Below are 14454 nucleotides of genomic sequence, written 5' to 3'. Positions count from 1 at the left end.
CAAACATTCCATATATAGAGATAGGTGGTACTAATAAATAGCTAAAAAAGGTCTGTTTCATTATTAGGAGGCATAGTGCTAAGACCCCGACTTATACTATTTCAATTATGGTGGTATAGGATGGATCCTCTTTGTGACATTTTGTAAGAGCTTAGTTAGATCACCATAATAGATTATAGCCTAAATATAGGTTAATTAGGTTTTTCTTTTTTCTTCTAAGTTATACTCATCAATTAACATGTATTAGTTTTTGTTAGTCCATGATTAGTTCATATTTTAACCTTCCATCTGACATCCAAAACATAGACCAAAGTTTAGTTTAGTCCACCCAAATACTTCATATAACATGTTATTATTTGCTATAATCTGTTGTTCCAACCATCTATGTCTAGATAGGTCATAGCATATATTGTTTATTTATTTCTGGTTTTTATAAAAAGGGTTCTTTTATGTGTTTTCTATATCTATATCCATGGATGTCTATTGTTATAATGCATTGTTCCAACCATCTATGTCTAGATAGGCCATAGCCTCTATTGTTTATTTATTTTCTGTTTTTTATGAAATGGATTCTTTTATGTGTTTTCTATATCTATGGATGTCTAATATTATAATGCATTGTTCCAACCATCTATGTCTAGATAGGTCATATCTATGGATGTCTATTATTGCTTTCTGGTTTCTCTATTATTATAATGCATTGTTCCAATTCTATCCTCTATTGTTTATTTATTTTCTGGTTTCTATAAAAAGGATTCATTTATCCATGGATGTCTATTATTACTATCAGATGTCTTATATACAAGTTTGCATCCATCCATCTTATCCCCTTTTATTTGACGGTAACACATATGGCTCTGTATCTCCACCCCAGAACAACCTTGGGTTATAACGTTATCTCTTTCATCCTTTCTCACTCTGCCTATCCGTCCCAAGTATAGTATATACGAGGAGTATATTTTCTTAGAGATCGTTAACCTCATAGTAATCGCTCCTTTTGCCCAAAACCTAAAGGGAAGCCAAAGTGGGAGCACCAAAATACTCGCCGCGGGTGCATAGTTGTTTGTTTAGAAGGAGAAGACGAGGTTAAGGTAAGCAAAGCGCATGATGGCATCGCATAGCATGGCAACTTCCCTTCTTCCTTTACAGATTCATAAAAAAACATATATCTTTGATGAGGGGTGACTGGTGAGTGAGAGCGAGAGGAGGTGGGCGGCCAGCCGGCCACCACCACGGCACCACCTCGTCTCTCCTCCACGCGTCTCTGCCGCCCGGGCGCAGGCGACGTCGCCACGATGACGACGGTTCCATCGCGTTTGTGCAGGGGAGATGAGCGAGCTGGTGCGGGCGGCGGCTCCGGCAGCTGCGGAGGAGGAGAAGAAGGCCGTCGCGGCTGTGACTGTGGTGGCGAAAGGAAAAGAGAAGGCGGAGGTGACGCCGACCGTGGAGGCCTCATCGGTCGGCGACAGGGGGAGGTTCGTGGCCTACCCGTCGCGGGTGGCGGAGCACACGGACGTGGTGGCGGACGCCGCGCGCTTCAGGGCGGCGCTCGAGGGGCTGCACACGCACATGGGCACCAGGCTCAAGTAAAGCATTTTTCCGACTTCCAATACGCACATGACCTCGCCGCCGGTGCCGATCCGGTTGCCGCATTTTTAATTCCTCTGTTGCGTTTTCTTCTGCATCTGATGCGATGGTGCCGTTACAGTTGTTACTATCCCTGTTGCTTTTACCATCATTTCTTGAATTCAATGCGCGAAAATTGCAACTTGGTATAAATGCGTGGTGGGAAAGAGAAGTTTGTGGGGGCGGTGGCGATTTTAGTAGTAACGTGTGATGCAAATGCATGCGATCTGGGAGGCCGCACACCATTGATTTTGATTTTGACTAATCAACCCGTGTTCGTGTTTCCTTTATAACATTTATTTATGTGTGGACCAAATCCTCCAACACGAGTTGGGGATTGCGGCCATCGATATGTCGGATGGCCTACATTGGTAGCTTGATGTTATTTTCGATTTTTTGGGGGATCCATTGCAACGTTCCTGTTGCATCTGGGATTCTTGTTTTTGTCGAGGATGAAATATGATTCTTGTTTTCTGGGGACCTTTTCAGGACATTATGTTAGTTTGTAGTGGCATAGGAATCCATTGCAACGGGCTATGTATGTGAAACACGCTTACTTTTCGTGGGTGTCTGTATTGAAATATTGGATTTCGATCATGTATGGGCATTCTTTTTATGTCCTAGTAATAAGAGTAGCGACATATATTTCTTATTCTATGAGATTCTAGTGTTTGTTAGCTAGAGTAATCTTTTTGTAATGAAAAATGATGTCTGATGTACTCCCTCTGTCACATGCCAATCAAATTTTCTCAAATTTGGCTTTAAGTTTGTAGAAAATATTAGCAATATTTATATCTTCGAATAAATTTATTATGAAAATAGACTCAGTGATCTATCTAATGATACTAATTATATACTATAAATATTAATGTTTTTTCTATCCTTGTTTCTTGTGGGTTTCATCTCTAGCCTACCCCAACTTGCTTGGGACAAAATGCTATGTTGTTGTTATTTAAATATGGAAGTGAGAACACAGAAAAGGGACAAATGGAGTATTGAACAACCAGGATGTCATATGTCAGCAAAAGAACTGTGGAGTATTGAACAATGAGGATGTCTTTTGTCAGCAAAAGAACTGATTTGTCCTACTTGGCTTGCTTTGTGAGATTATTGCAGATTGCAATACAATGTAAAGTTTATTTGGCTTCAAGCTTAGTGTTGTTTTCATTGAAATGTATGGCCATCCGATTTTTTTCTCTCGAACACGCAGGAGAGCTGCACATCATTTAATTTAGAGAAGAAAAAGGTCCAAAATGGACCAAGATACAAAGCCTAAAAAGGCAAGATAAAACACACCCACTCACAACCTGCCTTGCAACAACGCTGCAGCCTCCACTATTACTGAGAAATCAGCAGGACAACAAAGGCCACAGCGAAAAAACTGCAGGCAGACCCCACTCTCCACAAACACTACGCCCTGACCATATTAAGGGCAACCTCTAGGCCTAAATTCTCAAGATGTTTAGCTCCAACCTTACTCCAACACGCCAACTCATCTAAAAAAACACTTCAAACTGTGCTTAAAGTAGGGTTATGTCCATTGAAGACTGCCTTGTTACAGTGAACCCATAGGCACCAGGCCCCCAGAATGATGATGATGTTCATACCCTTTCGCTTGCTTCTGTGCACCTTCTTACATATTTTCTGCAAAGGCGATCTCATCACTAGACGGAGAGAAATTACCAAACCCCAAGGGCGAAAGGATGGTATGCCAAAATTGTCTTGCAAAAATGCATGTGCACAGGAGATGTTGGACGGATTCCTGCACGTGGTCACATAATGGACAAGACTCCGGGTGATCCAAACCTCTCCTTTCCAGTCTATCAGAAGTCCAACATTTATTCCATATTGCCAGCCAAAGGAAATATTTGCATTTTGGAGGAGCCCAAGACTTCCACAGCCTCCCCTATGGCTCAAAGGTAATGGATCCCATGAAAAAGGCCTTGTAACATGACTTGGAAGTGAACTGGTCAGAGGAGGTATGCAGCCACACATGTCTATCAGCTTCATGTGTTAACACCACTCTTCTTATAGCATCCCATAAATGCAAGAATTGTTGCACCCCAATCAAAGAAAGAGGGGTCTCGATGTCACTGACCCACTGCCGGCTTTCAATAAGCCTGAGCACAGTTCTAGTGCAAAGAGCGCTCTTACCGACCTTAGAGGCAACTGCGGGGGCAATGTCCTTGGCGCAACCACCATCTATCCGACCAAAATAAAGTATTGGTCCCATTTCCAATCACAATAATAATCGATGATGCAAAGAACTTCCTGACTTGTTTCGGTATAGGAAAGTTTAGCCCATGCCAAGGTCTGTTAGGGTCTGTTTTCTCCAACCACAACCATTTAGCTTGCAGTGCCCAGCTCTGGAAATATAAGTTAGGAACCCCAAATCCACCAAGCTTTAGTGGCCTTGTAATGATATCCCAAGAGACTACAATTTCCTCCATTCATGTCATTTCCCCCTTTCCATAAAAATCCTCTTCGAATCTTGTCAATCAACTTAATCACCCACTTAGGGATATCCATGGCAATGAGGAGATAAATTAGGATGGCTAACATAACAAACCACACCATAGTCGTCCTTCCAGCAAGATTAAGCAGTCGAGCCTTCCAATTAGGAAGTCGATCTGCAATCTTTCAAACCAAGCCATGGGGTCTATCCTTCTTAGTTTTTTGTCTGAAATCAGAAGCCCCAAATAGGAGCAAGGAAAAGAAGCTGAGCTGCAATGTAGAATGTTGCAGCCCTCCTACACAGCCTGCTCGCTACACCTTATCGGAATGGCACAACTCTTATGCATATTAGATACCCAACCAGAAACTGAGCCAAAACAATCCAAGATCATTTTAACACAATTCAGATCTTCCTCAAAAGGCTGAATAAAAAGGACCACATCATCAGCATAGCTGGAAAGTCTGTTCCGAACATTTTCTCCCTGCAGACTCTGAAGCAGCCCCCTATTTTCAGCCAACAAAAATAGACTGCTGAGGAGTGAGGACATCATAATCAATATAAACAACATAGGAGATAGAGGATCCCCCTGACGAAGTCCTCTCCGATGACTGATAAGATTACCAGGAGACCCATTCAAAAGCACTTGAGTGGAAGAAGAGGCCAACAGATATGAAATCAGATTACACCAATTAGGTCCAAAACCAAGGTGAGAAAGCACCTCAATAAGAAAAGCTCAATAGATCGAGTCAAAAGCTTTCGAAATGTCCAACAACTTTCTGGACACAGAAAATACCGCAACTAAGTTTTTGTTTTTTTAAAAAATGGCTTGCATGTTAGGCAAAGTTACTTAAAGTTGTCTACCTGAATAGTTAATACTATGCCATCTAATTTTTTTTCTGGAATACGCAGGAGAGCTGCGCATCTTTGTATTAATAGAAGAAAAGAAAAGGGGGGGGGGGGGGGAGAACCCCAATACAACACACACACCACTAGAGACTAACTACGGATCACCGACTAAAACATGGAAGAAACACGACCCACACCGCTGTTTTAAGCCAGCAACTCATCGACTTGGAGGAAGGACAAGGCCTTGGCACCAGTCATGGACCAGAGCACCGCCTCTTCCCTAGCCATCCTAATGGCCATGACCAAGTTGGGATTACAACCATCAAAAACACACCTATTCCTATGCTTCCAAATGGTCCAAGCACCTAGAATCACTAAAGAATTGCATCTGAGTTGCATTCATAATTTTCTTTAGTTTTATTAATTGCCATGCTTCATCTGGTTCATTTATAACCCTTTTTTGGGGGTAAGGGTGCCGATCATTGGAGGGAAAGATTTGGATCTTCATCAGCTATATAAGGAGGTCACATCACGGGGCGGTATTGACAAGGTAAGAAATGAATATAATGCTGTAGAATCAAATTTTCTTAATAAAGTAGTTTATCTGGTCAGATTATTTAACTCGATTGTGCATGTTGTGCAATTGCACTAGTTTTCTACTTTTATGTAAGACTGTTAAGGGGCATCCCTAATTCTTTTACCATTTTTACTATATGCTGTAAATGCTACACATGGTCAGTGACTCTTAAGTCCATAATATCTTTCGTTTTTACAAATCTCACGTTACTTTGCTTTCTTAAATTAATTAATCTTTGTTAGAAAGTACATATATGTCTTAGCTTACATTTGCATTGATAGCTAGAGTGAAATGGATCCTTCCTTGAAATACAAGAACATATGATAAATTATGAAGTGTCCACCGTACTATCCCCCAATAAATTACATTGTCCATTACACCTCCAAAAGAGCGCTAAAAATTTATTCCCCAAAACATTTAATTGGGGTTGTTGAAAAAATATTTTTCCGAAAAAAAATCTGAGTTCACATAAGACTGCTAATAAGTATTCCCCAAAATGTTTGGAACAAATCCCGTAGGCCATGCTTTGCCTATTTGAACCAGAATCCTTTGTGTATACTGCTGATGGCCATCGCTACTATACATCGTTAATCATCCCTGCTGTAGATCGTTGGCATGCAAGCCATCGTCATGTACTGCAATTATATTTCACTGTCTTGTATCGCTGGCGAGACGAACCACTGTGTGCGGGAAAACAAAAACACTGATGCGTGCCACTGCTTGCCGCCTCCACCAGAACACACCAATGCGCGCGGAAAACAAAAACACAGGGTCCTCGATGTGTGCACAGACGGATTGGGGAGGGATGCAATGCAACACGCCATAATACGAGGGAGAGGAGGCTGTGGATGCGGGACTCGAAATTTTTGGGAGAAGAATGGGGGAGCTGTTGGAGCAAGAAAAATCACTATTCTTTACTAATATTTGTTTTGGGGTTGGTTTACACGTTCTTTTAGAGTTGCTCTAAACCCCTTAAATTATCTTTTGGTTTACTTAAACTCTGGTTTTAATATCACTCCACATTGTTCATGTATATTAAGTGATGCTTTTACATCATTTTTTTTGCAAGCTAGCTGTTTTATTGTTAATGAGAAGGCAGTCACGATTTTTATCAAGTAAAAGCTAAATTCAAGGCATGTTTATTCAAAATGTTGTGGTATTCTCATTATATCATTGTCAGTTCACTTGATTTGCAAGCATTCCAACTCAGACTGGTGGATAAATAACCGAATCTTGTTTCTCACAGGTGAAGGCAGAGAATAGATGGAGAGAAGTGACTGCATCATTTATTTTCCCTGCCACTGCGACAAATGCTTCTTTTATGCTGAAGAAATACTATATGTCACTCTTATATCATTTTGAGCAGCTATACTTCTTTAGAGTGCAAGGCTGGCATCAACAAGAAATAGGTATGTGTACAGAATTTTATGCCCTTTTTAGTTAGATGATGCAATCTCACCTAACACATACCCTGTTCTGTCTGCAGATTCCAGAATGAATTCTTCCATTGAAATTAAAACCGAAGGCCAAGCTTACCACAAAAGAAAAAGGGGCATCAACACATCTTCAGGTTAGTTTATGTTAAACTGACCATCTAATGCCTCTTAAGAGATTTCAATCTCTATGAAAGCATAGCTTGTGACTTCTTGAGTTTGATAGCTAACTTGACCTGTAGTAGATGGTTCTGCAGCCCACTTAACAATTTTCTAAACTCCGTTGTTCCATATGTTGTTAAAAAAATGGAAATGATTTATGGAAAACATTTTTATATGACTACAATCCTGGGAGCCGTCATCCCTGGGTCTGTCCTTTTTTTAATCCTGGAATACTTATTGGAAATCATGTTGCAATGGACAGACATCGAGCTAGTTTAATTATATTATTCATTCCTTGTTTGATGAACTGTTTCAGATCCAGCTTCGTCTTCAGATAATGTTGACGTAGATGTGATAGTTGATGGCAAATTTGAACATGGCTACATAGTGACTGTTATTATGGGATCGAAATCCACTAAAGCAATCCTCTATAATTGCACTGAAGAACCTGCTTTGCCAACTCCGGAGCCACCTGTTGCAAATAACAGCACTGGTTTGAAGGGTGTACGTCGCCGAAGACGACGTAGGAAGAAGCTAAGTACAACGGATCCCAGGCACCCCAAACCAAACAGGAGTGGCTATAATTTCTTCTTCCAGGATCAACATAGAATTCTTAAGCCACAATATCCTGCACAAGACAGACTGATCAGTAAAATGATTGGTGAACGATGGAACAATCTAAGTCCTGAAGATAAAGCTGTAAGTGTAGACAAAAGCTTAAACATTCAATATTCTGAACCTGCAGTTACTTTCCACACTACATACATGTGTCATGTATGACTTCCGGGTATTTCAGGTATATCAGCAAAGAGGTGTAGAGGATAAGGAGCGATACCGGACCCAGTTGGCTGCTTATAAAGAACTGAGGACAGGCCAACCTATCAGCAATGCTGTGCCTATCCAACAGAGGCTCCCTCTGACAGAAGTGACGATTGATGAAGTAGACTCCAAGGTGAGCCAAGATGATATGCTGCTGTCAAACCAAGGGTACAGCAGTAGTGATGAAAGTGACCATTCAGGAGAGAAAAATGTAGAAGACGAGCTCAACACTGAAACATCCCCTGAGGTGAGCATGGAAACAACTGGTTCTCCTGGACACCCTGATCCCTCTCGAGATGGGGACCACTTTGAGTTGCGGCGGAGAGAAAACCCCAAGGCAGATGAGAAAGATAATGCACCACCTGATTCATGACTTTTCGCTTTGAATGGTATGTATTCGAAGATCCGAAAGAGAGGAATTTCCAAGAGGTGACAAGCTACACTACACATACATACCTGTTGTCGTAGGAACATAGGCTATATGCTGATGTCAATCAGAGTTCTATTAGCAGTTGGAATACACTTCATTTTGGTAGTTCTGAATTTGTATTGCTAAATTTCTTTCGAATTAAAAGAGAGAGGGGGGGGGGGGGGGGGGAGGGGGTACTGGGTAAATTTTCCATCCAGGGATGAGTGGATGGGTACAGAGAGAGAGAGGGGGGGGGGGGGGGGGGGGGGGGGTACTGGGTAAATTTTCCATCCAGGGATGGGTACTTGGTATATTCTTTCGTTCAATATTTATCATTACGTTGATCTATATGTTGAGTATGTGTAATGTCATGTCAGCGAAAATCCAAATCTGCATATCTAATTGTAGCTATACATGCTTAGTTTCATATATTATAAAAGGGAAAAAGCTATTCTTTTCAGATTATAAGGTGATTTGACTATTTAATATATATATATACACACTAGTTAGATGCATGTGCGTTGCGACGGCACATAAATTGTTAAGGGGATATGTTGTTGCTCGTCTGGGTTAACGACGGACTATCGTTATTGCTGAACACCATCATTTGGATAAAGATAGGAGGATCCGAGATAAGAATCGTAAGGTTCTACACTAAAACGGAACAGGAGCTTGGTAGCTCCCATCTTGCGAAACGCAGTGGAGATCCTCTTGGCATGGACGTCACAGATATAACATTAAAAAACCACAACATTGATTAAGCTAAAGTAAATTGTATGTGTGGACGACAAAGATAACAACAGCGCCTATCTTCTCAACCTCAGAAACCAGAGCATTCTATCAAAAGGTTGTGTATATGCATTAAAACCAACATATAGCTCCACTATGTCAAAAATGAGATGTAGGTGTTTTCTTTCATTTTCACCATGACTAAACTGCACAACGATATTACCTACACAGCAACATACCATAATAGTAAAAGAGTTAATTTTATATGACCTAGGTAGTGGATTAAATTAAACAGTCCCCAAGTCTACCCATAATGCTTTATGACAGTGGAAGCATGTCCTCAAACATGCATGAAAAATAACGACATTATATCTTCTACCACATACCAGGTTCTCGGGTTTGACTTTGAAAATGTCGGTTTACCAAGTCATCTGCATTACGACCAAAATGCCAACAACAAAGAACCTGGAGTTTTTTTAACACGCAACACATGAGTACATAAACAAAGAATTAGTAATCTCACGGAATAAACATTTTCAGACAGTCCTATTACATAAATTTTTGTATTCAGAGAAAAACTTGACGTTCAATGCATGGGCTAGAGCCCCATATGCATAACAGTGAGAGTTGGCGTGAAAAAAAACATATAACCTTAATCCGTAGAACTTGACCTTAATTTAGATTATATATAATCTAAAAGCCATTACATACAAGTATTAATTCAAAATTAGATTCATCATCGCTAAACTGGAGATAAGGATTAGATTCCCAATAGCAATGTGGCATGTGCATACTTAAAAGTATTCTCTAAGAAGAACTGAAAAATAGAGAAAATGAGTATTCCAGTTGAATTTGCACATGAAAAACAACATCGTACATCACTTTTACTTGAATCATTTAGGCCTTCAAGAGGATAATGCTAAAACTATAAAAAAACCAGAAGCACACTCAGATAGTTCCTCCACATAAATTCGAACCAGTCATAATGTACAAGCTCTACTCCCCTATAGTGTTGAAACCAAACTCGTACTAAAACACCCCAATGAAGTTTTTAAATATACAAAAAGCAACAAACATGTGTGCCATTATATTGTCCAAAATTTTAACCAAATCATACATAGAGCAGAGTATCTTCAGTTATCAGTTAGTATGTACTAACATGGGTGCCTATATTTGGGGGCCAACTCAAACAAACCACCTCAAATCAAAGCCCTGGTCCAACTAAATTTCAAGCGTTCAAAACATTTTTTGCATCACGGGATCAGAAACACAAATTTGGTTATTTAAGTCATTCTTGGAATCAGTGGAGAGTCGTCCACCTAAAACAATATTTACTAATCAGTCTAGATTTATCTCCAAGGAAATTGAAGATGTTATTCCTGGGACACATCATTGTCTTTGTCAACGGCTCATTAAAATAACCTCACCAGCACAGACGAATAAAAACATATATAAGCATATAAGCATTCACTAAGCAACAGCAGAGTAACCTATACCTCGAAGGCCCAATCGATGACGGTCGCGATGAGGCGGCACAACCCACACCAACGTAGGTGCCATGGAGGTCCTCGACCAGGACCATCTCGACGGTTTGCATTCAGCTTAACTGAAGAAATGGTCAAACAGTGAACATATAGGCCACTCATAAATTCAATGGCAAAATATTGATCTAGCTCAACACCTCCAAGATATAACAAAAATAAAATGACAAAACAGAACGACATTGCATCAGTACACTCATGTTAAAAAAATATAAAAGAAGCCTTGTGGCTGCATGTACAATGAAATCTCTATCTCATTATAAATAATTGTATCATGGACCAAGCCCCTAATGCATGACTGCTTGTCTCACTAATACAATTTACAGTCTCTGAAAAATTCTAATGTAGAAAAAATACACTGGAAGCCTTTGTGCATATACAATGGGACCTCAGACATCATTATGAATATAGAACATGCCTCTAATGAGCAACAGCTTGACTGAACAATACAATCTACAGACTTAGGGAGAAACATTTTCATTTACTAACAGGGGACAAGTCCTTGTTATAGATGGGCTAGCTACTTGTGCTATAATAGAAAGTATCAGCCCAGGGTAATTCATTATCACAAAGCATATCAACAATATAATAGTTATTCCTCAAAGAAAACATTGAATAGTTATGGTTGTACGAAGGAAGCAATTTAACCAGAGATATAAAATATCAACAATGGTAACCATACCATTTTACACCCATGATCAATGTCCCACTTGAAGGTTGTCTGCTCTCCTGGAGCAGGTGTGGCATTAAACTTCAAGTCCATACCTGGATATATAATCGGTCTGAAAACAATGACACGGGCAATATTAAGAAAGACCAAAACAAAAGAAAAACAAGTAGTGAAAGCTCAAAAAAAGACAACAAGAAGCGTGGGACAAAGAGAACAAAAACTTGGACTGAGAAAGTACGTAAAACAAAAAATGAGCAGTCATCCGAAGGATAAGATTCACCCTCCTCTATTTGTTGGAATATGCTTGACAAGCTTTGCAAGATCATATGACTTGAGCCGACATACCTGAACAACAGTTGCGCTAAGGAAGGAATTCGACAGCACTCCAGGCCTACCATCCACAAGTTATACAAGCAAGATTGCTGATATGTTCAAGCAGGTAGAAAACAGAGGAGGGGGTAGGAGCGTCGTTTATCTTGTGAATGAGGCAGATGCACTCGGCCCTATCTGGAAAGAAAACATAACCAAACATAAGCGGAACGCGAAGAAAAGACATGACAGACGGGAACAAACTGAGGCTAGCTAGCTGTGGCTTACTGACGAATCGGGATGTGCCTCCAGCAGCAAACGCCATTATAACATATGATCTGGCGTGTAGCAGGGTAGAAGGGAAGAAAATAATTGGACTGTAGCAATTTGTGAAAATCCCATCCTCAATATCCTAATACGCAATCCCTAGACCACTACACAATCATAGATAAAAGGTTGAGATAATTCAGTTCAAAAACAGAACAGAACATACTAAGCGGTGATCATACCATCCATTAGACTATGAGCACCAGAGAATGAATACCCAAGCAATCAGAATGTACAATAGGTCATCATCATTGTATACATGTATGGGAGTGTAATTGTGTTAACTTGAACTTAACTGATGTGCTTATTAGAGGACGATTAGATACACAACACTTTAAGAAATATTGATAGCAAGTGGTTTAGACAACAAAACAGTAGCAATCTTTGCAAAGGTCGATAGAGTAGGCAACAAGTAATTATGATACAGTAGTAGGCATATTCGTAATTTGTCCAGATAATACAGCGATAAAATAATAAAATACAGTGATCAAATAACCATAATACGATGATCAAATAATGTAGTGTACCTGGTGAAATAAAACCTCCTCAAAGGAGACATAATACAAGTCTCAAAATACCAATCGATTCATCAACATCAGCATAACCACTTGCATATTAGGAGTACTTACCAGTGTTAGGTGTTCTACGAGACCTAGACGTATTATTTTGCCTAGAAAATAAAACAATCAGTTTGCTGGCATACATACACAAAAGAATAGGCAAGCAAAATAGGGGTGCCCAAAATTCACCAGCAAGGGTGCCACTTCGCTGATGTGTTGGATCTAAATCTCCCCTGTTTTACATGTGTTGATGCTAGGAAAAGAAATCCACCGCGCAAACTCAACGGTTGGAGCAACGATTAGCAAGCAGTGACAAATCTAGGTAAAATGATTCATCAGAAGGAGAAGGCCAATGGGGGGGAGGAAGAGGCCAAGGAGATGGTAAGGGAAGCTGGAGGTGTACCTAGGATATATCATTCATGGCTCCACCTCCTGGTCGTCAACGCCGAACATGGTGAGGGGTGGCGGGCCCTGCGGCTTCTCCTAGGGCATGGAGGAGGTAGCAACGTGCCTGTCTGTGGGGGTAGCGGGCAGGGGAGGAGGGACAGGCGAAGGCTAGGAAGGAGAGACGTCCAGCGGCCAGGAGGAGGTAGCGACCGTGTCACCAGTCTGGTTGGCACCTTTATTCTCAGCTGCAAGAAAACATGGCATCAGAGAATTGAGTGCATACAAAATAGATTAGGCAGTTTTAACGGCATCATGCTTTATTCTAACTCTGATATGATGAAAGAAGATTGCAGTAGAACAAGAAACAAAGGGTCATCATGCAGCGTGCCACCTTATATGTTAGATTTAATTTACACCTACTTAGTAACTAACTGAAGTTCCCAGTGAGCCTCAGCAGTTTTTAGTAACATATTCCTGAGGAAAAGCTTATCATATACTTATTGCGGACCAAGAATAGATACCAATAAACATACTGGAATTTGTAAACACAGTGATACCCCCATGGTCGAGTGCTTATCTAGCGTAACAATAAAACACTTGTTTTGAATGAACATCAGACATCATAGCAAAAATCCTGGTTAGTAAGGTTCCTCATAAAAATAAAATGCCTTACAGACATAGTGATTGTGAACATATTGAGTAAGTGATGCAATGTAGTAACAATTAGGCAACAATCAAATAGAGAACAGAAACACCACACACACACACGTCATCTTCATAGCCAAACAAGCTTTCATATTGATTTTTGTGCATATGCTTAAACAAATAATCTTCACTTATTGAGGTCACTAATACTCAGAGATCATTTAGCACTAAAGCTTCAGTGTCAGTCCTATTACTTGCAGAAAGTACTGGATACTAAAAAGGAGAAATAAAAATATGTGATGACATGGAAGACATTATTACTATAAAATACAAAGAGTAAGATCAGCTCACATTTTTAAGCAAAATTAGTAACTTGGAGTACACCACTAACAATTTAATAGATCAAGCTCTGATATTGGTTTGTATAAGTTACACAGTAGATGGAGGCAAAAGTTGTATATGCACTTAGCATATTGCCTAGCTAAACACAATCTAGGAGACACCATGTATTAAAGCAAAAACGAATCACAAAGGCGGGTAGAAGGAGAATATGCAAACCTATTTTGCAAGGTTGCAGTGTGCATCTTTTCCATTGCCTTCATGGTTTATACAATACATGCACAAACTAAAGGCAAGTAGTTACCTTCATGGTAGAATTTAGTTTGAAGCTCTCCTCCCTTTGTTTCCAGTTTTGGTGTCCTCCAAACAGCAGTGGAGGAGAATATGTGCACACAAAAAAGGTAAGGCAATGAAGGCTTAACTGTTGCCATGGAAAAAGCAACTAATAAATACAGAACTATCTTCACAGGATATTTCCTCGCATTGCCAATCAACAACAACTCCACCAAACCCTTGTCAAGCCCATACGAAAGCAAGTATTCTATCTTGTAAGTGCAATCAACCCCAAGTGAGGGTTTTGGTGATTTAATGACAAAACAAATAAGGGTACTAACAGTTTT

At 40.1% G+C, this 14454-nt stretch overlaps 1 protein-coding gene and 1 long non-coding RNA gene across 3 annotated transcripts; one reads left to right on the top strand and one right to left on the bottom strand.

Annotated features, from left to right (window-relative positions):
* The first annotated feature begins 991 nt into the window (after positions 1 to 991).
* On the top strand, positions 992 to 8475 carry LOC100277834 (uncharacterized). 2 transcript variants are annotated; one of them, NM_001349959.1, is made up of 7 exons: positions 992 to 1091; positions 1325 to 1586; positions 5399 to 5477; positions 6751 to 6913; positions 6991 to 7074; positions 7416 to 7798; positions 7896 to 8361. In NM_001349959.1, exons 2-7 carry the CDS (start codon positions 1330 to 1332, stop codon positions 8289 to 8291), a joined length of 1362 nt encoding a protein of 453 aa, NP_001336888.1. In that variant the 5' UTR covers positions 992 to 1091; positions 1325 to 1329; the 3' UTR covers positions 8292 to 8361. The 2 variants fall into 2 exon arrangements, with proteins under 2 accessions (NP_001336888.1, XP_023158234.1); XM_023302466.2 differs by lacking the exon at positions 992 to 1091 and having other exon boundaries at positions 1144 to 1586; positions 7896 to 8475.
* A 566-nt stretch (positions 8476 to 9041) lies between these two features.
* On the bottom strand, positions 9042 to 13054 carry LOC103627146 (uncharacterized). The gene is made up of 6 exons (XR_553413.3): positions 12653 to 13054; positions 11865 to 12573; positions 11613 to 11774; positions 11280 to 11379; positions 10553 to 10662; positions 9042 to 9521 (listed from the first exon to the last, which is right to left on the bottom strand). It is a non-coding gene; the product is annotated as an uncharacterized lncRNA (long non-coding RNA).
* Positions 13055 to 14454: the final 1400 nt, after the last annotated feature.

This window comes from Zea mays, chromosome 5 (genome assembly GCF_902167145.1).
Source record: "Zea mays cultivar B73 chromosome 5, Zm-B73-REFERENCE-NAM-5.0, whole genome shotgun sequence".
Taxonomy (NCBI): Eukaryota; Viridiplantae; Streptophyta; class Magnoliopsida; order Poales; family Poaceae; genus Zea; species Zea mays.
This window is presented reverse-complemented; position numbering and strand designations above follow the sequence as displayed.

What these genes read in the sequence shown, in the direction of transcription:
- LOC100277834 (XM_023302466.2), top strand. Translation starts at nt 1,330, where the DNA reads ATGAGCGAGCTGGTGCGGGCGGCGGCTCCGGCAGCTGCGGAGGAGGAG. An exon ending in CACATGGGCACCAGGCTCAA is followed by an intron (nt 1,587 to 5,398) that starts GTAAAGCATTTT and finishes TTTGGGGGTAAG; the next exon opens with GGTGCCGATCATTGGAGGGA. An exon ending in TAAGTCCTGAAGATAAAGCT is followed by an intron (nt 7,799 to 7,895) that starts GTAAGTGTAGAC and finishes CGGGTATTTCAG; the next exon opens with GTATATCAGCAAAGAGGTGT.